The sequence below is a fragment of the Pollachius pollachius genome, assembly GCF_949987615.1.
Source record: "Pollachius pollachius genome assembly, chromosome: 2".
NCBI classification, from domain to species: domain Eukaryota; kingdom Metazoa; phylum Chordata; class Actinopteri; order Gadiformes; family Gadidae; genus Pollachius; species Pollachius pollachius.
In genome coordinates, this window is record NC_136935.1 from 40735777 (window position 1) to 40760116 (window position 24340).

The following is a 24340-nucleotide window of genomic DNA, read 5'->3' on the forward strand; positions in this document are numbered from 1 at the left end:
CGAACACCCGGTTAGGCAAGTCTCCGCCCACGACAAAATATAAAGAAAACATAATGGCTAAGCCAATTGCATGAAGGATGAAGCCCCATAAAAATCCCATTTGCCAATCCAAGAGCTCAAGTGAGCTTCTCTCAGTATCGGTAAAACCAGGCATTACCGCAACATGGAATACAGGAAACGTGCATATATATATATCCTTCTAGCTCCAGAAGGATAGTCTGGCACAGTGAGAAAAAGGTGGAGACAAAGTTGACAGCAGATGGAGTTCCTAACAAATTTGGGAATGGGAGAAAACACGAAATCCCTGAAATATACACTCCCTTTGAATCACAGCACCAGTACGAATGCTGATATGAATCACACAAATAACAGGAGGATGTACATGGGCACATTTTCAACTCAATATTTGAATAAAAGACAGAGCACCTGCGACTCAGAAGATTATTCCAGCAAAGCCATACAACATTCATTTTTTTGAGCAAATATTGAAACATCGTTATTACAGTTGCTCAAGGACTGAAACCCTAGCCCCTCTACAACACTAGAGTTGACGCCGCACCATCACAATGATCCAAGCGGATGAAAGACAGCATTAAGAGTAGATATTTTCAACCTTGCTGTTTAGTATCTCAAACAGAGTACAGATAGCATATGACTGGCTTCTCACCAACAGAAAACAGGCCCGCAGGCAGGAGGCTGTGCAGGCAGGAGAGAGGAGCGGCTAGGGTGGTCGAATCACGTTGGAAAAGTACTGAAAAGTACTAAGATGGCGAACCTCTGCTTGCTCTATGATGAGATGTTTCTGAGCTTTGGGTAAGAGTGTGAGTTTAAAGTGAAGTGTGTAGATTGAAGTTGCATCTAGTAGTAACAGATGCGGCAGAAATGGAATATAACATTTCTGAATGTGTTTTAATTAACATATTTAGTATAAGTATAAGTATAATCCCATGAACATAAGAAAATTAGTGTTTTTTCTTTACCTTATAACAAGTCTTTTATATCTACAAAGGGAGCTGGTCGTCTTTCAAGGAGCCCGCCATGTGCACTGCCTTGTTTCTACACTAGGCTGAACAGACAAACGGCTCTTTGCGTTTTCAACTTACAACCATGTTTATCAAGGGTAAGGGAGGGATTGGTGGGGGGGAAGGGGGTTGTGGTTGTGGATTTGTGGGTGAGTGGGATGTGTCTGTGTATAGGGATGTTTTCCATTTGCGGGAAGAACATAATATAGTCTTATCCATTCATTTGCTATGGCTGTCCTGTTTGAATGCCATAGGAAAAGGAGGTCACACCACAGGTTTGACAAAGTGAAAAGAAAGTGGTGATCAGCAATGTGACGTGTTCAAATGCAGTGTGGAGGAAAACTGAAGGTCTTGAGGCAATCAGATGACAACACATTATTTATGATTAAGGAAAAGTTGTAAATAAGTCCAATTTTGGCCCTCACTGGAGGGAGGTAAATCTCGAACTGGGTCATACTATAAATACACGTATGTATGGATTGTGCGTAGTTCCTTGCATTCTAAAACGTGTTCTCCAATTTTTAGCCGAAGGGTAAGCCTCACAGTTCAAGTATATTCGCTAGGAGTTTTAATTTAGCCATATCTGATCAGACTATATAGTCTTATTATAAAAAGGGACCTCAGGATAGACACCATATGAGGTGTCTTGTGACATGGTGATGAGGAGGGGAGGGAGTCCAATCACACGCTTCTTCTCTACACTCAGAAATTTCAGTTACAGTCCACAGAACATTTCTTAGTGGTCTCTATTATTGTTGTTACTTTACTGAAACGGGAAAACCTAGATAAGTACATTTAGATATACATTTAAAAGCACATTTCATGCACGGAAGTTAAATGTGAAACAAACCAAAATACTGACAACTACACATCCGGCATAAACCTGTCCACCCAAACTTCCATTTGAAATGTGTCAACACTGTTTGGGCTGTTTTAACTGTGGTTAGAGTTAATAGGTGTAACCTAACCATATCTCTCTGATAAAAAACGTAATAATCGTTCTACTGTTGCGGGAGTAAACAAAGATTGTGAGGGGTGTCACACGCACACAAACAAACACACACACACACACACACACACACACACACACACACACACACACACACACACACACTCCCTAGAGGCTAGAGTAAGTGGACATTGGTTAAACCAGGCTGATGCAACTAGCTGACCAATCAGACTACTAAATCACAATCATTGACGGACAACAGTCAGTCACAACAAATACTAGGAACAATAATGAATCACATGCCATTCAAGGGAATTTAAATATTCACTAATGTGAATAATGTTTGTGTTGTGTGTCTGTGGGTGTGTTGGTGTGTGTGCATGTGTATGTGTAGGAGAGAGAGAGAGTGAGAGAGCAAGCGAGAGAGAAAGACAGAGCGAGTGATTGTCTATCATCGGCATAAGAGGCATAGAGCAGAGCCTACAGAATAGTAAATGACCTATTCATGCCCATGGAAAACAAGCCCAGGGTTCATATATATTATAAAGCTCTGATGGACTCTTCAGTACATCAGGAAACCACCCCCCCACCCCCACCACCCGCCTGATGTCAAATAGCCACATTCGATGGATGTGACGTACACACACACACAGACACACACACACACAAACACACATACACAATCACACACACAAGCATCTGTATTGACTTTTAAGCGATCCCAAGGCCCTCTCACATTTGGAGCTCCGTGATGAGTTAATGAGTCTCAAAGTTCCTGTTTTCGATCCCCCTGCCCCAATCATTCCAGGAGGGGTGTTTTCCTGTCAGAGAAACAACCCCAGATGAAGCCACCTGGAGGACCCCATCGCGAGCACTGAGACGTTTTAAACGGCAGCGCTTGAGACACCAGCTCGATGGTGGGAAATGTGGAAACAACGCAAACAAAGCGAGGTCTCGCGCCCGCGCGCACACACGCAACCCACACAAATACACAATGTTAAACAGATCAAGGGCAGCATGTGATACCAGAGCGCTGTGACCTTAATCATCTCACTCCGGCCTTTATAACATAAACCTCCAGCATTACAACACAACACTGACTCGGGGTCAGTGGCGAAAATCTAACCAAAACACAGCCCGGCGAGACCCGTTTGGCCGCTTTTGTGTGTTTGTGTGTGTCCGCATGTGTGTGTGTGTGTGTGTGTGTGTGTGTGTGTGTGTGTGTGTGTGTGTGTGTGTGTGTCAGAGATCTGGGTAATTTACTCTAAACGGGCTGAATGATGTGCACACAGACACGAGAGCAGCCACTTGAGGGCCGCGCTGCTGTGTTCTTTGCTTTAGATCTAAGGTGTTGGTTAAGGACCTGCCAGGGGATCAGCAGCAGGGTCAGCTGAGGTGGATGACCGTGGCCCACGCACTGCCAGCTCCCCTGGGCTCTGTCCCTCCCTCCACACTGGCCTCAGGGCCGGAGGGATATGTGTTTATTGTTGGTCATGGAATTCCGAGGGTGTGCAGCCTTGTCACTTTTTCGCTGTACATTCAATTATATTACGTTACATTTATCAGGCCGATGCCTTCGTCCAAAGCGAATCACAATTCAACAATGAAGATGTAACCCAAAAAGTGCAATAATCATTCAAGTACATCAAATTCAAATAAGCAAAGCAATTGTTTTTGCTCCCTGCCTTTATTATTCACAGCCTCACTTAATCCCAGCCTCACATACACACACACACTCAACTTGTTTTGGATAGAAGTGTCTGCTGAATGACGGAATGTGAACAAATACGGTAGAAGTAGTGGTTGGATTTACAGTATCCTGACAGTCAGGCATGGGAGGCGTGTAGAGCCGTGCAGGCATCTTTCAGCAGGAAGCCCCTACCTGCCCCTTAATGACAGCTTAATGACAGCTTAATGACAGCGTCTCCTAAGTGGCTTGATAGTAAACAGTATTATACCGCAAATACCCTGTGATTTCTTCTTAAATTCACCTTAATTGGTTCGACCATAAAAACGTGGCTTGTCGATCGGCTACCTTCCCCTTCTGCGTCGAGCTGTGCACAATAACGGCGCTGTGACCCAAGCGGACCCCTTTCTAGCATATCAAGAGGCAGCTCTGCGGCTCTGACCTCCAGACTCGTCTCTGCACTCCAGAGACAAATGAGAAAGACAAATCCCCCGAGAGGCAGATTATCTTAAAGGGATCAGCCATGAGCCGTGGCCACCTTCACCCAGCAAAGCCTCTGTTGTCCACTTTCTAACAACACTAGGTAGTCGGTGTGTTGCTCTGGGGCTGATAAGCACATACGCCAGGCCAGAACTGGTGATTGACTGAGAGCTAGAGGAGAGTAGGGAGGATGTGAGGTGAGGTCAGGTGAGGTGAGGTAAGCATTGTCTCTATCAAACCATGCTGGATCGAGGGCTGAAATAGATGTATATAGTATACATCGAGTTCAGCACATTGAAACACACACATAGTCGTACACACACACACACACACACGCATGCACACACACACACACACACACGCACACAGACAAACATGCATATTCAAATACATTCATGAACATAAATTCTCACGCACACGCAGACACACACAATCGCAAACGCATGATAATGTGCACATGTGGACACACACACACACACCCCTGTCATAATGTACATTATTCACTGTTAGCATCCTATTATTTAACTCATCTAAGTAGCTCCTGTTAAGGCTAACTAAATTAATTGTGTATATTAAAATTAGACAGATAACCTTTATATTAGGATTTGACAATTTTTTCGGTTTGGAGGTTAACCTGTCCTGGCGCTGACACACATGTGGCCCGAGATCAGCCTCAACACTGTACCATGAGCTAGCATTGTGCTCCCCTTAGGCTCTCCATACAAAGACATATGTCCTGCATTGGCAGCCCACCGCTGGATGTCCTCGTTGGCATAGTAGCTGTCTGCTGGAGGATAAGGCTGTTTGTGTTTACTGCATTCCAAGCCAATATCTGAGTGGAGGAGATACCAGGCATGTCACTATGACACCACAAGCCTTAGAGATGGGCTCTCGATGGGGACACCATGACCCAAACCCATGGACTCTGATCAGACGTCACGACCAAGACAAGGCCTCTGGTCAGCAGGGACATGGTGGAGGTTGGCGACAGTTCAGGTCCAGAAATGGGCTCTGACGGGCTGTTCTACGCCAAGGTTTTTGTTGTCGTGTCCTTAGCACTGAGCTGGCACATTCTGCCGCTAGCTAAACAACCGCTAATGAAACAATCAGATAGTGTATGACATAGTATTTGGCAACATAGCATAGGGGAGAGCACTTGGCTAGCAAGACGTCCGGCCTAAAAAACACTTGCTCACTCGCACACACTCGCACATTCTTTCATTAATTATCCATAGTTTGCGTTTAGCTCTGCTTATGCCGTAGAATACTTTCTGTGAGAAGTAATAAACAAGGGAGCAATATGTATTTGTGCACTTTGATGTCCAAGCACTGTTTCCAAATAATCATTGGTGATTTCATAAAGGGCTTCATTTGCCTTTTATTATTTAAGGATGATCAATGGTAGAGTGCGATGACAGCTGTTAAAAGTTCTGTTTGAAAATACATTTGTCTATACAGATAAAAAGCCAGGAAAGCCTGAAATATAACAGTTCTGGGTAAAAACTGGAAATGCATTCCCCATTCATAGTGTCCACATCTATAGCCACTAGGGTAGCTCATTATAAAGCAAGAAGCAGGCCTTAAAAAGGTCAAATGTACGATTCTGACATTCTAACATCACCATTATAAAAATGTCCCACAGATAAGCTTTAAATGGTGAAAAAATGCATACACACATTTAAACGGCATAAAGAAACCAACACATACACATGCACGCAGGTCCACAAAGCATGCATGTTCATTTACTTGTACATTCACATGTCACACGTGCACACACGCGCGCACACACACACACACAACCACACACACACACAAGCAATGCTAAAACTAAATGTGTCTTTGTGCAGTGACCTTTTTCCGATGCACTGTGTTCGCGTCTAGAGGATTACGGGCCCAGATGGCCATTGGACGAACAATGCCACACCTGCTGAGGGACATGGTGCAATCAGATCTCCCAGAAACAGAGAATAAATGAAGAATATGTACTGGTGGTAATCAATGGACAATATATGGGCTCACCTGTCCAAAGTCAAATCGCCTGGATATAATATGACTAACCTAACTAAATAATGTCAACTATACGAGATATGAGCCTTGGAAATACTATGCATCTGGAAAGAGCACTTCGTTAGTGTTAGCCTTTATTTACCGAATCCAAATGTTAATTGATTGATGAAATGTTATTTAAAGCACTGCAGTATTTAAAATATTGTTTTCGGAACTTAAGAGATATGAATACAGTTAAGGCATCTTGAGACTGAGCCCACTGTCAGTTTTTCCCTTTTGTCCCATCTTTCAACGGTTGTTATAGACTCATCAGACTCCCTATGCTTCTTCATAACAAGTAAAAGCAGTGAATAGTGTTCAGTTTGAGCAAAAACAACAAATAGGCCCATTAGAATCCATTATGATGACATTCCACACAACTTTGCAAAACCTATCTTTTGTGAACAAAAACAGCTCAACCTTAACCCCTCTAGATCTCCATTTCTCTCTCTCCGTGGAACATGACTCAGAACATGTCAGCGCTGAGCAAATCGACGAGTCATTCACCCTCCATCTTATTTTTTTCTGTTTTATTTCTACCACTGCTGCCAACTCTGTACTTTGGCCTTTGAGATATCTCACCCTAGTTGCCACTCTTCCTCCATCTCAGACCTGCAACGTCTGAATCCTGTCCTTCGACAACCAAAAAGATAAATAAATAAATATTTAGATCTGATCGACACTCACAATGGGCGTTGTGACAGTATTCACCCTCTACCCAAAGAGAAGGACGTGTTTTGTAGATGAAACTGTTGCTGTTGGCCTCCTGCCATCCACCATCAATCTGAAATAATAGCATCAGCGTTGATTTAATAGAGCTAGCGTCGCTACTGTCACAAAGCTGACACAATGCGCCGCGATGCTACAAGCTATATTTATTAGCTCCTCTCCGGAATACTACCGTGTCTGCTAAAGGGGAAACTGTCGCCATTTTTCAATAAAATGATTAGAAGGAGCACTTGGTTAGCAAATAATGAATGCAATAAGCGAGCAAAAAGTGAACTTGGTCTGTCAGGTAAAGTCTTTCTATTTTTATGCGAGGGGGAGGTAATCCAAAGCCGGGCCCGTAGCTGGACTAGCGTGACCCAACATAAAGCTGTTGCTCCCTGGCCCTGCTCCTCAATGCATTACCTCCCGTGTTTCTGCGGCACTGAAATCAATGGGCACACTTAAGAGCAGCTTTGTGTGAAGGAGACAGTGTATTTTTTTTAGCCAGAGACGAGCCGAGGTAGAAAGTTAATTTGATGTGCTCACAAGGTCAGCAGTGTTTGTGAAGGTAACTTTGTCTTGCCTCTCTCGCTCTGTCGCCACGTTTTTCCCCTTCGCGCTTCAACACAGGCCTATAGGATCACATTGTGCGCCAGCTAGGACAACCAACCCCACCGTTTTTGTCGAGTTGAATAAAACTGTGTTTTTTGGGGGGAGCTCTGACGTTTTGGGGAGAAGCCAGCCCGACGGTAGAGCATGGGATGTCTATAAATTGTAAATATGGAAATGAACACAAGCTGAAACAAAAGCCCTGCAGTTTCATCCCCCCCCCCCCTTCTCTCTCTCTCTTCTCTCTCTCTCGCTCTCTCTCTCTCTCTCTCTCTCTCTCTCTCTCTCTCTCTCTCTCTCTCTCTCTCTCTCTCTCTCGTGCTCTCGTGCTCTCTCTCTTACTCACATGAGCATACAGTTTACATGGAGTCATCCCCTTCTCTAATTTTGCCCTCTGGATTCAGGAGCTTTAAAGGCAGTCCCGTGATATCAGTGTCATTTAGAATAAGCGTCTTAAATACAAATATGAATGTAGGCCAATGAGTGGGCAGCCCAAAATCCAATTAGCCATAATGAAAGCAATCTCTGGTAAAACGCAAAAGCAACCATTTTCATACAAAATTATGTTCCCTGCTTTGGAGACATATAAACCCTGCCAGCTAAAAATGTAAATATATATCTTTTTTTTTACACAATATCTATAACTCTAAATGCAGTGTATAATACCGATGCATTAAAATTCTCTCTTTAAGCAAACTTTATTTTCTTTTAATGATGGTACATCAGAACACATCGTAATCACTTTTTCACATTTCACTGAAGTAATGTAGTGTTGCAGTGGTCCTCCGAATGGGCTCTGGTAAATTGTCCTGCTCCCACCCCCCACCACTGGGCCCAAACCTCCAACATGTATTTCACTCTCTCTGAAAGCCTCATACTGCAGTGGGATGCAATGCAGTTTGGTGGAATAAAATATGACTAGAGTGCAGTAAAAAATTTGATTTAGGTCCCCTACGTTTCTCTGTAAAGTCAGTGTTCACGCCAGGGTTGCCTGGCCTTGGCTGATCTCTCAATGGTTCAGGTATTTGCTCATGGGTCCTTGTGCAGGGCAGGGCTCATTTGCATGAAGGCAACTCTCTCGTCTCCCTGATAATAACACCATTACTGTGATGCCATTGACATATGTACCTTCCCAATGATGGCCTTTTTTTCAGTGGAACACATCATCAATGTTATCGTAACAAATATTACTGAATGCACCTCTCTGACATTGTCAGGTTTGTCTCACCTCCGCTTACGGTGGCTTTCCGACTCAATTTGTACTCTCTATTTCTTTCAAATGCCATCATAGTTCCATGTCTTTTGGAGTGAGTCAGGCAAGTTGCAACACATTTAGGCAAACACAAGCATGTGAACATGTGCGGAAGGTAAGCCTGGGTCAGTATCCCAAATCACTGGCCTCGGGCCAGACTTTGTTTGCCTACTTTCATAACCCCCCCGCTCCTCCACTTCTGTTGTATTTACTGCTGAAACTGACTTTTCTCTTCATTGTTCATTGTCTCTCTCCGCAAGTAAACGTACAATGTTACCTCCAAAGCTAAATGTTTTATTTAATTGCTTTGTGTTAGGGCCACTGCCATATCAGTATGACACCATTTACCTTTCCCTCATCCCATTAAGGCGTGAGCAATCGAAAGGCATTCACAGATGGCCCGACTGTAATGTGTTCGTGATGGTCCCTTCAAAACCTCTAAAACAAGCATTTCATGACGTGAATTACGAATGACTGCAATATTTAGGTGTACTTTCAACCAGTGCTGCAAACCCTCCATTTTTTCCCTGCAAAAATCTCTTGATTTCAACTCACACGTTTAGTATATTGATGCTACTACTTACCCGTGTCACAGTAACCCCAGATATGCTGTGAATACATTCACCCCAATTACATAAACACATAGATATGCACAGCTGCCTTAAACATGCGTCTGCCACTGAATCACTGTAAATGTGCTTTAGTCTAATCAGACACCAATGACCCTCAATCCATCTCATATCCTCCTGGACCAATGGGGTGTGTGGAGGATAGTAAGTCCTTCAGTGTCTGTCACGGCTCTGGGAATAGATCAGAGATATCTCATGCAAAGTCATATAGAAGAGTGTATGAGACTCACATTACACACATACACCCGCATGCAAGTGCACACGCAGCCACACACACACACACACACACACTCACACACACACACACACATCCACCGCTGGCTTTGACACCGTTTTAGACACTAACTCTACACTTTAACAGTACATATTAAAATATTTAGGAGGTACCTGCTACGGCAGCTATAGCTCTTACTCCTAAACTAAGTCGTAGTTAAACGCCGCAGGCTACCCAGGCATGACCTCGTTGGTAGGTGTGCAATGCTTAACCAGGTGCTGAAGACACATCTCTGCTCATTATTTCTGCTGTCTATAAAAGTGAAGTATGAATTGAATGTGTACCGCGGTGTGTCCTAGTTAAAGGGCAGGGATCCCAATGGTAAGTGGCTATATAGATGACCTCCCAAAGGCCAGCACACACACACGCACACACAGCGAGCCGGTGTGGTGCTGGTGTCATATGAATGAGTGTGTTCTTCTCATGTGACCGCGTCCTACAGATGAACAACCGGTCCACGGGTGGAGGGAAGGTTTCATGAAGGTTTCCTCAACCTTCATCACCCCCAGCACCACCCGACCAAAACCCCCACCATCATCATCGCCAACCCCGCCCCCCCATCATGACCACCCTCCCAACACCACCTTCACTTCCTCCACTCCTACCACCATTGACAGCCCTGAATCACCACCACCACCTTACCAACACTACCTCCTCCACATCTACCCCACCAAAACCACCTCTACCACCATCGCCCCGCCCCCATCACCACATCACCACCACCACACCTGAACCCCAGCAACACCACTTCTACTACCACCACTACCCCCCGTACCCCGTCAGCAACACCACCTCCTCCTCAACCACACAGACTGACGCCATCATCATCACTTTCTCTGCACCATTTTCCCCCGGGATACAAACGGTGGGATTTGAGTACGACAAAACCCTTCGTACAGTGCACCACCTCCCTCAACCTGCCGGTGGCCATCTGAAGCAGACGGAGGACCTCCAGAGACACACCTACATATCTGGCCTCCTCTGGGTGTGCCAGAAAAAACTGAAGAAGAAACAACCAACCTCAAGGTGTATATCAGACGCCGGGACAGGAATGTTTTTCGGGGTTTGATTCATCATCCCTCTGGAATGAAGGGAGTCCTTACTTCCCTGTATACCAAAGTCATAACACACTGGAAAACATTCACCTCCGACTCCAGCGATACAAACCGAGGAGCTCTCGGCTCCTCGCACACCTTTTGCGCTGAAACTGTCGGAAGGGGATACAAAGATCGTTTTTCCATAATCCCCATGTTAGGATTGCGTCACCGTTGTTTATTTTCCGACATGAAGATATGAATGGAGCATGGCAGAGGTTTTTTATATATGGCTACTGAGGCTTCTTTTGGGTCGGCTCCCAAGTTCACAACGCGACTACTTTAAGCCGGTAAGCCTGGCGGTGGCAGGCATCGGCGACTAAAGTTGTGAATGGAAACCAAATGTTTGCTGTGCAAAGTTGGTTTTCATATCCCACATAAATTAAACATTTGAAAGCTCCTAATCTGTGTTCTTAGTGTCTATGCTGCTTAAAACCAAACATTAACAATTTGCTGTTCCTTTAGAGTGTGTAAACAAGGGATATATGTTAAATGTCTCCAGAACATGGAGGATACATCGGGTTCTCCGCCCAGGAATAGGCCCCGGGCATGCACATTCTTTATAATGCAAAATCTCTATATTTATGTATATATTTTCTCTCTCTCTCTCTCTCTCTCTCCCTCCCTCTCTCCCTCTCTCTCTCTCTCTCTCTCTCTCTCTCTCTCTCTCTCTCTCTCTCTCTCTCTCTCTCTCTCTCTCTCTATATATATATATATATATATATCTCAGATCAGATTGGATATAGAATACTATAGATTTAGAGCAGATGAGTATCCTAAAGTCATTGTCAGGCATCAACAGTTCTTCCCACAGACAGACCCACAGACATGTATGCATGTGCGCACACACACACACACACACACACACACACACACACACACACACACACGCAATCTGCGACTGGAAAACCATAACAGCAGCATTAATTAAGGGACATGGTCGATGCCAAATCGGCATCTTGCTGGATTTGCCGTTTGCGAGATGTTTTTTTTTATACCACACACACTGCTGCTGCTATGTTGGACGCACATGTACTTAATTATCGCTTATTTTGTCTCCTACTGTATAACCGAAATATTGCTTGCTACGTATATTTCACACAAAGGATTTACAGTCATACCCACTAGGACAAGCTGGGCGTGAGCTATGTTTTTTTCTAATTGTCGACAACCCTTCACTGGAAAAAGGAAAAGAAAGACAGTATTACTAGACAGGCATGTCCTCCTATTGACAGACAGATGGCAAGTTGAGTCTGTCTAGAAGCTACAGCTAGATGGCTCTGTCACGATCTAAAGCCAAAAACTACTTTATAGTATTACTTATTTTTCCATCTTGTATGAAATGTTCACTTGAATACCACTCACCCGCACCCGGTGTATTTTCTAAAGATCACAGTTACTGTAATTTTTATTAGATGGATCAAACCACTCTTTTTTGGAATAAAATAATTTTTGATATTCTAAAAGGCCAAGACAATCCTTGCCCTAATCAGAGTACATATCCCACTGGGCCTGAAATGCCCAGGACCATTATCTAAATTATCTCAATCAGCATGTTACTAAAATAATATCAGCGCTTGTTGTGTTTACAGGAATATATTATGACGTAAATTCCCAGTATTAACCAGCAGGGCAGTGCTCAAAACTTCCACAGGTTTCCAACAGTTTTTCTTTTTCACCAACAACTTATTATGAAAGCACTGGATCAACTCCCTGGATCAACTCCCTGGATCAACTCCCTGCATGCTTAGCGCCATAGTGTGTGAGAGTATCTTGAGTGCGCACGAGGATTTCCGAAGAGGCCGGTCACAGTGTTGTTGCTGTTGGCAAAGAATTACGAGAGAGAATCGCTGAGAAATCTGCCGGATTTCTGGGGCCCATTAATAGCCATTTTATGTAATCCGTGTGTGCAAATACATTCATACAGTCACACCGGCATGCACACACACACACACACACACACACATACACACACACACACACACACACACACGCACGCACGAGCGCGCACACACACACACACACACACACACACACACACGCACACACACACACGTTTAACCAAAACAACTGAGAGTGAGTTCAGCTTTCATTAACGGTACATGGTAGAGGTACGGTCATCTTGCTCAAGGACCCCGATAGTTAGACATCGGGAATAAACTCAATGCCTTTTAGCCGGGAATCAAACACCCTCGCCACTAAACCCTCCTGCCCCACAAGCATACATGTTCTAAACGGTACAGCGTGTGTGAGCGTGTGTGTGCCGTGTTTGTGAGGACCACAGGAGTGTGTTGAACTTGAGCCCGTGGTGGTCCGCAGAGCTCCGGTAGCAAGGCGTTCTGCAGTGGGGCGGCGGAGGGAGAGGGAGACCTCTTCACCTGTACTCATGAAAACCACAGGGTGTGACTGTGTAATGTTGAGGGAGTCATCAACTCCCCCTGCACACACACACACACACACACTCGCACACACACACAGGCTCACACACACACACACATGCACACACACACACACACACACACTCACACACACACACACACACACACAGACACACACACACTGGCACGCAAGCACACACACACGACACACACACAAACAAACACACATAAGCTTGCACACACAAACCCACACACATGTACACACAAACACACACAGACAGGCACACACAGATGCAGACGCACACACAGGCCTGACCTACTTGCCTCTTAAGCCAAACAATTAACATTTTTTCAAGAGTTTTCTTTATGGCATCCATTTCCACTTCCCTTCCACAGGCGGCCATGCCAGGCAAACAGTGGGCTTCAAGCATAAGCAGTTTGGCATGAACACTTGAACCAACTCCAGTTAAACATGAATAATCAAGGCATGCCTTGTTCGCTCGGTCAAGCACGTCAGAATGCAAGCACAGGACAACAGACACAGGGGCGGGCCAACGAAAGGGACGCTTCCCGGTGCGTTCTCAGCCTTTCAGCCCTTTCAAGAGCTGCTAAATATAGGGTAATTGCTCTAAAATGAACAATGTTCCGGCAATAAATTTGTGTCGTGTTGTTAATTTTCTTTTTCTTTTTTACACTATTTATAGCAGTTGTTGTTGCCATGCCGTGGAGGCATCATTCTATGGTCGATATTCTATGGAAATTACATTTTCAGAAATGATTAGGATACTCCTCCTGTGCGGCTGGCCTTGTAAGTACCTGCTCTCTCACTAAGTGTTTGGTACAATGCAAAGTGGAAAACAGCAAATTACCACCACTATATTTATGAAAGAAAGAGAAAGAAATAAGCAGGCCATTTTATTACAGCAACCTGCAACCTTCGCCTCTGTGGCCGAGGGTCCCGAACCCAGGTTTTTAGGGAGCCAGGTGACTGAATGCCTGGGCCACCTTCAGGAGCAGGTAACAGAGGGCAACAAGGCAGATCACTGCCAGGGCCGAGGCTGAGCTGCTGAAAATCTGGCCCGCCATCACCTGACAGCATTTCAGGAAGAGCTTCTAGGGAGCAGGACAATACAGGCTTTCAAATTCCAAGAAGCTCTGGCAAAGCAGATACAGTTTTAGTTTCAGCAGGCCGAGCATGGGAGCTGATGCTAATTGTTGTTGAGGTTGGTGTGTGCGTATGTGTGCGTGTGTGCGTGCGTGTGTGCATGCGTGCGTGTGTGTATCAAAGATCAGCATCAGTTAATGAATAGCCATTGATATTATTAATGATTATTATCAAAGATAATCATTCATATTATACTTATTGAGTTGTAGTAGTACTAGTTCATTGAGAAATGCCTTTGATGATGTAGTAGATTGGAGTTAATTAATGTCTAAAAATGATGTTGTGGCATCTATTATTTCCTAACAAAGCAATAAAAGTACACATGCATCGACCTTACCACAATTGATGGTCTAGGCACTGCGATCGTTATGTATTCATAGACATATAGTGTTAAAAACAATTACCTAATGCCCTAACCCTAACAGCTGGAAAACAGCTGCCTGGTTTGAGATGACCATGGACTTAAGAGTGCGTGAGAAGAGACAGAAAGACTGCATTTATCCTTGACAATGTACCAGAGTATTCTCGTACCTAAAGCCTTTTGAAATCCTTTGGATTTCCCCTCTACAAGTAGATAAAAGAGCTCAACTTGTAGGATCGGGACATTCATAACATGAAAGCCGAGAGAGAAATTATCTTTCTCTGATTTAATATACTCTTATCAGTTTTACTGCAAAGACACATGCGAAAAAACGGCCAGTTCTAGAATGACTAACCCTAGTACAAAATCCTCTGCAATCTTTAAGGTCTTTCCTCCTTCCTCAACCCCACCCTTATACCCTCCCCACGAGGCCTACGTCTTCCCCTCAAACGCCCCAATCCAGAAGCCCACCGCCTCAGCTCGCTGTCACCACTGTTGTTGTGGTGTTGTGTGTCTTTTCTGTCGGGAAGGAACTCACAATGTACTGGGGGGGCGCGGGGCCTGGGGGGGCCCAACGTGCCACCGGGCGGAGGGATTTAATCAGGTATTAGCATCCAGCAGCGTCTGAATTAATCACATAATTTCCATCCATTCGTTTAGTGCAGGGACATACAATTAAATCATTATCGTTGTTCTCTCAGGAGTATGCCTTTTGGTCCATCTGCGGAACATTGAGCGTTGGCTGGAGTCCAGTGGCAGCCAGGCATTCTCTCTCTGGGTAGAGTGGTGTCTCTGGTGCGGCGCATAAAGGACAGGAGCTGGAGCAACAGGCTCCCAGCGAAAGAGGGCGGGAAAAAAAAACGGTAAGGACGAAAAAAACAATTAGATCGACCGCCGAGAGTAAATCTGGCGAGGAGGTAGTAATACAGGAGAAGGGATCAGCGAAGAAAGGCAAGAAAATAAGAAGGAAGTCATTTGGGTGTTTAAGAGAAAACACCCGACAGATTTTGTTGAATTAGAATGAAAGCAAATCACCCCCCGCACAAAAGTGTGGGAGTGGGGGAGGACATTAAGGCAGTGTTCACTGGAGGTCATCGGGTTTGTATTTGGTAAATAATATAATAGAAAAGCTTAAGCGGATTTACCCCAAAAAGAGGGAGAATTTTTTTAACTGAAGCGATTAATTTCAGGATCGCCTCAGGATAACTTGAATATGGTTCAAAGAGATTTGGAAATGTTTTCCTTTTAAAGAATTTGGACGGCAAGTAATCACAATACAGTATTCAGATGTCGGTTGGCCTTTCATTCCCGCATAACAACAGCGGTCTCTTGTAGGTAATGTATGCATACAGTACTGTACTTTAGCTCTTCCTAATGGATTCAGAGTGGTGGTCACAAGATCATCTTTAATTGATCTGCTGTGTTGGAGAACCAAGGTCCAAGTATGTCTGAAAACACTGCACTTCAGTTTCGTGTGAGTCGATTCCCAAAGTTAAATCAATCCAAGAAAAAGATAAAAATCTTCTGTGATGCCCTTTTAATAAAAAAGAAAAACTTTTAGAGGAAATGAAGACAACTGCACCAGAGGCCTTTTTTCCCCAAAGTTCCTCCATGGTTTTGCTGCAACACTTGGTGCACCATGGTGACAGATGAATTTAAGTTAACCGCTTATTTTCAGCGACATATCTTTGCTTTAACCCATTTTAAAGCAGTACATTAGGATTAAGAAATATAATTTAGAAATTACTCAACAGGGATTAGTATAAAACGGATGGAAAACATTATTCCTATAGGTTTAACTTCGCCAATGGTTTCAGAAAATAAAGATATGCTACCTTTAATGTATGCCTTGAACTCACAGAACATTTTTTAGCACACAGCCCTGGTGAATCCTACTGGTATGGAATACAGATAGCTCTTGTAAGCAAATGCATGTCCACGTTTGGCTTGATCAAACAAATTAAAACGCAAACATAGCCTGACCTAGAAAAAGTGAACTACGTAACAAATTGCTGCATACAACATTTATGATAAGGAGGCAGTTGCTAAAGTTTTCAGTGCCACAGAAAAAAGAGAACCACATTGGAAGACTTATAAGTGTAAAAATATATATTTTGAGCCATCCTAACGATTCAGAAATCAAGTTTTCTTATAGGCTGCTGGTCTACTGGGCATTGTATTCAAAAGCAAATTGTAATGCATTCTAAATCCCTAGGAATGTTGAACGGAGGGGCCAAATAGAACCAACAGTGAACATCTTGGGATACTTCCATTCAGAGCCTCAAAGAGAAGAGATTTCCACATGGGAAAAGACCCAACAGGCATCAAACACAAGCAATGTCAATTCTGAAAACACGGGTGAAAAGGGTAACGTAGCTTACCTGTGTACCTGTTGTTAGAAGAGGCCAAAACCCAATTGATGGTGTGACAGTGGTGTGTGTATTGAAATGGTTTCTCAAGTCTTCAATGTTGACCTATTTCTAAAGAAGTGACGTGGGTCCAGAGGGCCACAGCTTCCTTAAATAATGTTCTCCAAGGCTAATGCAACTTTTTAAATGAACTTCACTGTGCAAAAGCCCAGGTGAATATACACAACAGGTAGGTAATCACATGCCACACTTAAGTGCATGTCAGCGTGTGTGTGTGTGTGATTGTGTGTGTGTGTGTGTGTGTGTGTGTGTGTGTGTGTGTGTGTGTGTGTGTGTGTGTGTGTGTGTGTGTGTGTGTGTGTGTGTGTGTGTGTGTGTGTGTGTGTGTGTGTGATTGACTTGCTTGCATCCATATGTCCCACCAAGCACTGTCATCTGCACTGACATTAGAACTAAGCGGGATCTCATTAGGACCTGGGTTGGCAGTGACTCTCCCAACGTTGCCTTAGCTGCTACCATATGGGCATCGCTTCTCTCTGGGTACAAGCTTTGTTACACCTGAAACACACACACTGAGCCAGTGTACACATCCCCTTAAATACACAGAAGACACCAGTCAACTTTACATAACAAGGACCAGAGAGATGTCTGTGGGTGCACACGGCAGATAGCGGTACTGTACACCACTAATGCCGCCAGGATTAAAATCATGGGCAGTGCCAATGTAATTATGTGAATGGAGCAAATTATTTAAGAGTGAGATAGTGATTGTATTGATTTAGTCATGACAATGGCCTAAAGTAATCATGATTGTTATGATAATAGCTGAGAGATCCTCTCCTCCATTAGTCAAATAAATTCTATGTATAACAAATCACAATCTATTTACATTGCAGCTGTACCAGACCGATGTACGAACAACTCTACCAGGGCGCTGTACAACACTACTGTAACAGTCAAATTTACAAGACAACTCTACAAAAACAACTCTACCAGACAAGTGTACCAGACTACTGGACCAGGTAACTTTACCAGGCAACTGTACCAGACTACTGTACCAGGCAACTTTACCAGGCAACCGTACCACACTACTGTACCAGGGAACTGAACCAGACTACTGTACCAGGGAACTGTACCAGACTACTGTAGGAGGCAACTCTACCAGACAACTATGCCACACTACTGTACCAGTCAACCTTACCCCACGTCTGTATTGGGCTAGTCTAATGGATCACTGTACTGAACCACTGTACTGGGTCACTGTATTTGACCACTGTATTAGACCACTATACTGGGCCACTGTATTGGGCCACTAAACAGGGTCACGGTACCAGACCACTTTACCGGGCCACTTTACCAGAGCACTGTAATTCAACACTGTACAAGAAGCATTCTACCAGACTGAGTAGTGGACACAGCAGGTGCTTCTGTTCTGCTGTGTTGAGCTATGATTGGCTAAGTCAGTGTTTTGCATCTCATTGGCATGACAACGGGGAGCAGCAGTGTTTAATGCGTTGTTATGGACAGACATGGTAACTCTTTCACTGTTTCAAAAGTAACTGAGGCCCCCATGAGAATACTTTTTCTTACTCTCTTGTCTCAAATGAATGATAAGAAAAAGATTAGATCAAGTTGAATAAGTGCTGCTTATTGGTATATTTAGTTTAGTTATATGTATATCTAAAGAAATAAAATAATAAAATAATATCAGATGACATTCTACCATCTTATGCATCTAAGATTTTTCAAAAATCTGTTTTTTTTAAAACAGCTGTTTTTTTTTCTCCTTGCACAAACTTGTATAAAGGGACTTACATTTATTTCTTAATAAACAACAGGCACTGTTAAAAGAAAGCATTATGTCACTGCTTTCAACAATATTAATCTGTTTCTCATAGCCTAGTTTAGGGCCCCTCTATTGACTTTAATTCATCCTGTTGATAATAGTAAAACCATAATTCTTTCAACTTCGGGCGCAGAACGTAGTTAAATCACAAAAACAATTGTCCCAAAAGTTATCTTGACATGTTGGCTGCTATCACCTCTTATTTTTCCGTTTGGAATGGGTTCCCCATCCTGACCAAAGAAACTGTTTATTTAATCATTTAGTTTGGTAACACGAGATTGTAATCAATCCTTCCTAATTCATGATACTTCCCAATAATAGAACAGGGAGATTCAGTTAAAATATACTACACTGACTACATGTGTACATGTGTTGCACAAGTTCGAAACTAGACCTTATGTTTATATGAATACCATTTGTGTTGTTGTGCCTACACTGACGACTGATAAGGAGGAAACTTTGCCTTTCTGGAAGGCAGAGGGTGAAGCAGAGGGCGGCGTCAGCAAAGATGGTGTTGTTGTGGTCACATGTTACACTTGTACTGTAACAATGACCTGGACTACATTTACTAAGTTCCTGGTCCCCCGGCCAGCTTCACACTGGCTTCATCCCAAGCCCTGCTGTGACTGTTGTTACATTGCACTTCTCAAATACTCGCTCACTCTCTTGTTTGTAGCTACAGGCGCTCCGTTCACCCAGAGCCTTGGGTATTCTCAAATATAATTACAGAAATCTGCACCGCAAAAAAACTCAATATATATATATACTCATTAACCTTAGCTAAATTAAACAAACCATAACACAGACTGGCTGGTTTTACATCAGGGACAATCAAACAAAATTGTTCAGGGAAAATACGTTGCCAAAATACAGTGTCAAAGAGGGAACACAAGTTGACAGCATTAGCCTACATAACCTACCTTGACATGTTGTCCACGATGCATCCCTGCCCAAGGTAGCCCTCTCCCCTGGCTGACATCGCACCCTGGGCCATGCCTGGCCGAGACTTCCACGATTCCATTAACGCTGTTACGGGGGAAATGAGGTTCAACAAAGGATTGGACTGGTCCCTTACATCATTCCGCCCAAAAGACATTGTTCCTTGTGCTCCGACCTGGTAGTGGAACGAGTGTCCACCTGAATTAACCCCAACAATGGCCGACGGGGTCATGCCGCTGTTTTCTTGGTAATAGCTCCCATCAATGGACTCCTGCTTAACACCTTTAGACAGTACATTGTTGAGGAAACCTTCTGATTCATAGTTGCCATTCATGGAGGAGATGGGGGGTCCCAAAATACCGGAAAGACTGTATTCGTCTATGTTATTCCTCAGGGATAAATAGGTTGTCTCCGATGCGGGGAAGAGGCCCAGAGAGCGAGGCTGCTCGTTATACAGTGGCTGGTTCATGCAGTCCTCATCCTTGTTGGGCTCACTTTTTATCTGCGTGATATAGGCTGTACCATTTCCACTGCACTTGGAGCTGCCTAAACACATGCTCCTCAGGTCAGTCCCTGGTTCGTTTTTTATGTACTTCACCATCCCCATGTGATCCAGGCCCACGTTAAAAACCTCCCCGTCGACCATCTCCACCTTGGGGAACTCAAAGTTCTTGAAGTCTGGGTCTTTTGCCAGACCCGCCGCTTCGGGGCTGTTGGTGTCGTTCTGCACCAGCCCCAGTCCACTGGCGGGACTGGACATGGGAAACCCGCCGAATGAGAGGTTTCGCGGGCTGCCGGTCGCCATGGAGCCGCCCGCAGCGGGGCTTGAGATGGACGACCTCACCGTGCAGCTGCCGGCCGTGACGTTACCATTGCTACCGGTTGGGCTTGAAACAGATGACCTCATGTTGCAGGTGCTGCTGCAGGGGGGCGGGGACCTCACACTGCCCATGCTCTGTGGACTGGACATGGGCGACTTCATGACGTTGAGCGGGCTGGTGAGAGGCGGGGATCCCACGGTGCTGGACTCCACTGGGCTACACGTGATGGAATTCCTGCGCTGGACGTGGCCCAGTATATGCGGGACGGAGGGAGCTTGGCTGAGCGGGCTACTGATGGAGGAGCGCGCCGGGCCGAAGCACGTGGTGGGACTGGTTGTGGACGACACCATGTTGCTGCTGCTGCCGCCGCCGCCGCTGCCGACGCTGTGGCTGGAGACGGAGCTGGACGTCTGGGGGCTGCAGCTGAGAGAGGACACCTGTGAGGAGGCGGAGCTCACCTGCTGAGGCCCGGAGGCGGTGCAGTCCCGAGAGGCAGCGCTGCACTGCGGGAAGCCCAGCGGGGGGCTCTTTGTCAACTTTGTACACTGGTTGCCCTCGAGGGGGCGACCGCACCCTGGGTAGAACTTCCCGGGACTGGTGCTGCCCCCGTGTTGGCTGAAGCCAAAGTCGGCCTCGCGGGCCGCATTCATGTACAGGCCCATGGACTCGGCCACAGTCTTGGAAAGCTCCTTAGAGTCCATTTCCTGTTTGCGACTATACAGGGAGTTGTTGAGGAGAGGCAGAACAAAAGGCTGGGTCTGGCTCAGGCGAAGCACCGGGGGCTCCAGCTTCTTGGTGTTGTTCTCCTTACAGTCAGCCGCCGGGCTCCCAGCTGGACAGTTGGTGTTGGCTATGTCCATCAGGATATCGTTGCTGGTTGAAGCGGATTCTTGGGTGCTGCAGCAGTACTCCATGGTGCTGGGGATTTGGGGCCACCTGCTCTCGGCTGTGTCGATTCCATCAAAGTAGATTTTGTGTGTTTTGGTCTCCATCACCACGTCATCGGTTTACCTGATGGGGGCCAAGCGGTGACAGACAAAGAGAAAAAGTCAGGTAAACTGTGAAACAAACATTAGTTGGAGCTTTTGTTGCTGTTGTGACAGGTGTAATAAGCGGGTGCCATGAAAGAAGAAGACTTAAGAAATGTAATTCGAGTTTGAACACAAATCACAAAAAAGGTAAACAGCCTTTATTTGAATTTGGAGCCATTAAATAGAAAATAATAGCTATAGGCAGATCCACCAAGCAGCATTTAAGACTACTAAGGAAGGAGATTTAAAAAAAAAAAAGGCAATGCAAACTGCAGCACAAGTGATACTCTTCCCCCCAACATTTCTGGGAAAGATTAGTTTTAGGAATGGATGGCCGTTATCGCTGTGCAGTAGCATTTTTAATAAATCACATTAAGGGAAACGTGTGGCAAGGGTTAAGTGTATCTGTGACGTAGATGTGTGATTTTGTTTGGATCGCCACCCTTTGTTCCGCTGGATTGGACAGCAGTCAGATAGAACGACACCAACTTCATCATGCTATTCATGGATTGGTCCAAATGCTGTCACTCAATAGTTATTGCTCTTTCAGCCACAACAAATCTGCGACGTTAGTTAAAAGGTTGTTTGGACGCATCGAAAAAAACGAACTAAAAGAAGTAATAACCTACATCATTTCTTTTTTGCAACCCTAAGAAGTATAGCCTACTTATTTTATAGGTCACATATCCTAGGGTTATAATAATAGCCTTGGCTATATTTTATCCCTAAGCGTAACTACCCCTGTCAAAAAAATAACTGATGTGCGCAACACAGATGCATACAACTTTCTTCTGCCCTCGCTTAATAACTTAGTCGTCATCTCACATTCAACATCTGCAGTTGTTCTCAATGTGTCAAGGAATATTTGAAAACGTGATAAAACGTAAATGTTTTAACCTTGAGCCTTTTAAATCCTTACCCAAAATATAGGGTTCTACATATTAAAACGTCCATATTATTAGCCTACTATTATAAGCCTATAGCGTATCCATGATCATAATTACTAGTTATCGTGTTATCAGTATTAGCAGGCTATTAATACACGAAGTAAATCAACCAGCTTGCATTAGAGGCTAACCGGTCGCCCAGCCGCGAGCGTTCCCAGTTGAAAGTTACGGATTCTCGAGAGCCCACCGACCTAAGCGACACATGCAGTTGTTACCGTCCTTATAACCGCTATAGTGTTCCCTTCGTCACCTTCCTTCGTATTGTGCGCAGTTTAATTCTTCAAGCAAACATTTTGCACTCTGTCCTTACCTTAATTACGACATTCAGACTTGTCAGGTGGCTGGGTTGCTGGGCAGCAATAATCCAAAGGAGAAAAGAAGACATGCAACCTGGTCAAAATATATTCCTCCCAGGACAAGAATGCACTGTTCTACTCTTTCGAGAATATCTACTAGTTTCAGTTTGACAGCTGAGGACATAGACTGCTGCGTATATATATGACTGCTGCTGATTCTCAACTGCAAACCGATGTTCCAAACAGGGCGACAAGAGACAGCGACGGATTTGACAACAGAGGCAAGTGGTTTTACACAATGTCCATGATATACAGATAGTTTAATCTCGCCTTTTCGATTAAAATAAAGCCCCTAATAAAACAACGAAGGAGTCGGTCGGACTTGCAGTGAGCGCGACGTCATTCTGTGCACATGGACCCTCCTACTGCAACGAGTGCAATACAAACTCTAAACGGGTCGAGAGCCCATGGTGTAGAGCGGGGAGAGAGAGAGAGGGAGAGAGAGAGAGAGAGAGAGAGAGAGAGAGAGAGCGGGAGGGAGTGAGAGAGAGAGGGGGGGAGCGAGAGAGAGGGAGGGAGAGAGGGAAAGAGAGAGAGAGAGAGAGAGAGAGAGAGAGAGAGAGAGAGAGAGAGAGAGAGAGAGAGAGAGAGAGAGAGAGAGAGAGGCAGAGGGAGAGAGAGCCGGAGGGAGGGAGGGGCCATCGCCTAGTTGAAGACTCCTGAGCACAGGTAGCCTACACCATGGGGCTGGACGCGAATATAGGGCACGCTGTTCGGTGTAGCAACTATGTTCACCGTCACATCTAGCGTCATGCATTTCGTGGAATCTGTGCACCACAAAGTAAAGCCGTGAGCGTCTGGAAACCGCTATGGTTATTATCACTTACTGATGATTCGTCTAATGGAAATATTCATTTTTCGCATGCCTCAATCGTTCATGAAATATTTAACCTATTTTTATAAGCTTGTCCCCTTTTCCTGACATACCACAGTTGAAGAAAAGAAAGTGTCACAATCAGAAAATTATCGACTAGGGCCTCTACATTATATCGCCTACGGAACCTCAGATGATTACAGTTACAATGGAAGAGGGCCGAATTCAATACGATTCTTTTTCAATGACAAATAATAATGACGCGATTAAATAGCTTGTTTCTTTAAGTAGTGAAATTAGGTCTTAAAGGTTAGTCCATTAATGCTGAAATGTCCCACTAGGTGGTGCTTTACCTCTGTTACAGTTAGGAGAAGAAGAAAGAAGACATCCTGCTTAAAATACATGCCCTGCCCTACAATTAGAACTATTAGGCTTTTATTTTGTCTCTGAAAAGTATATGAAGTGTATTTATTTTCATACTATGCTGAATCGTATCACTTACTATTGTGAGCTATATTGAAAAAGTAACATTATGATACAGACTTTTTCCCATTGGCCTTTTA

At 44.5% G+C, this 24340-nt stretch overlaps 1 protein-coding gene across 1 annotated transcript in view; it reads right to left on the bottom strand.

The window, feature by feature from the left end:
* nr3c2 (nuclear receptor subfamily 3, group C, member 2) overlaps window positions 1-23285 on the bottom strand; it is a 63120-nt gene extending 39835 nt beyond the window's left edge. Inside the window, exons 1-2 of the mRNA XM_079730934.1 lie at window positions 22918-23285; window positions 19790-21640 (exon numbers count right to left, since the gene is read on the bottom strand). Of these exons, the coding sequence (XP_079587060.1) occupies window positions 19790-21621 (1832 nt within the window). The 5' untranslated portion in view covers window positions 21622-21640; window positions 22918-23285. The remainder of the gene's footprint in view (window positions 1-19789; window positions 21641-22917) is intronic.
* Between the last annotated feature and the right edge of the window lie 1055 nt (window positions 23286-24340).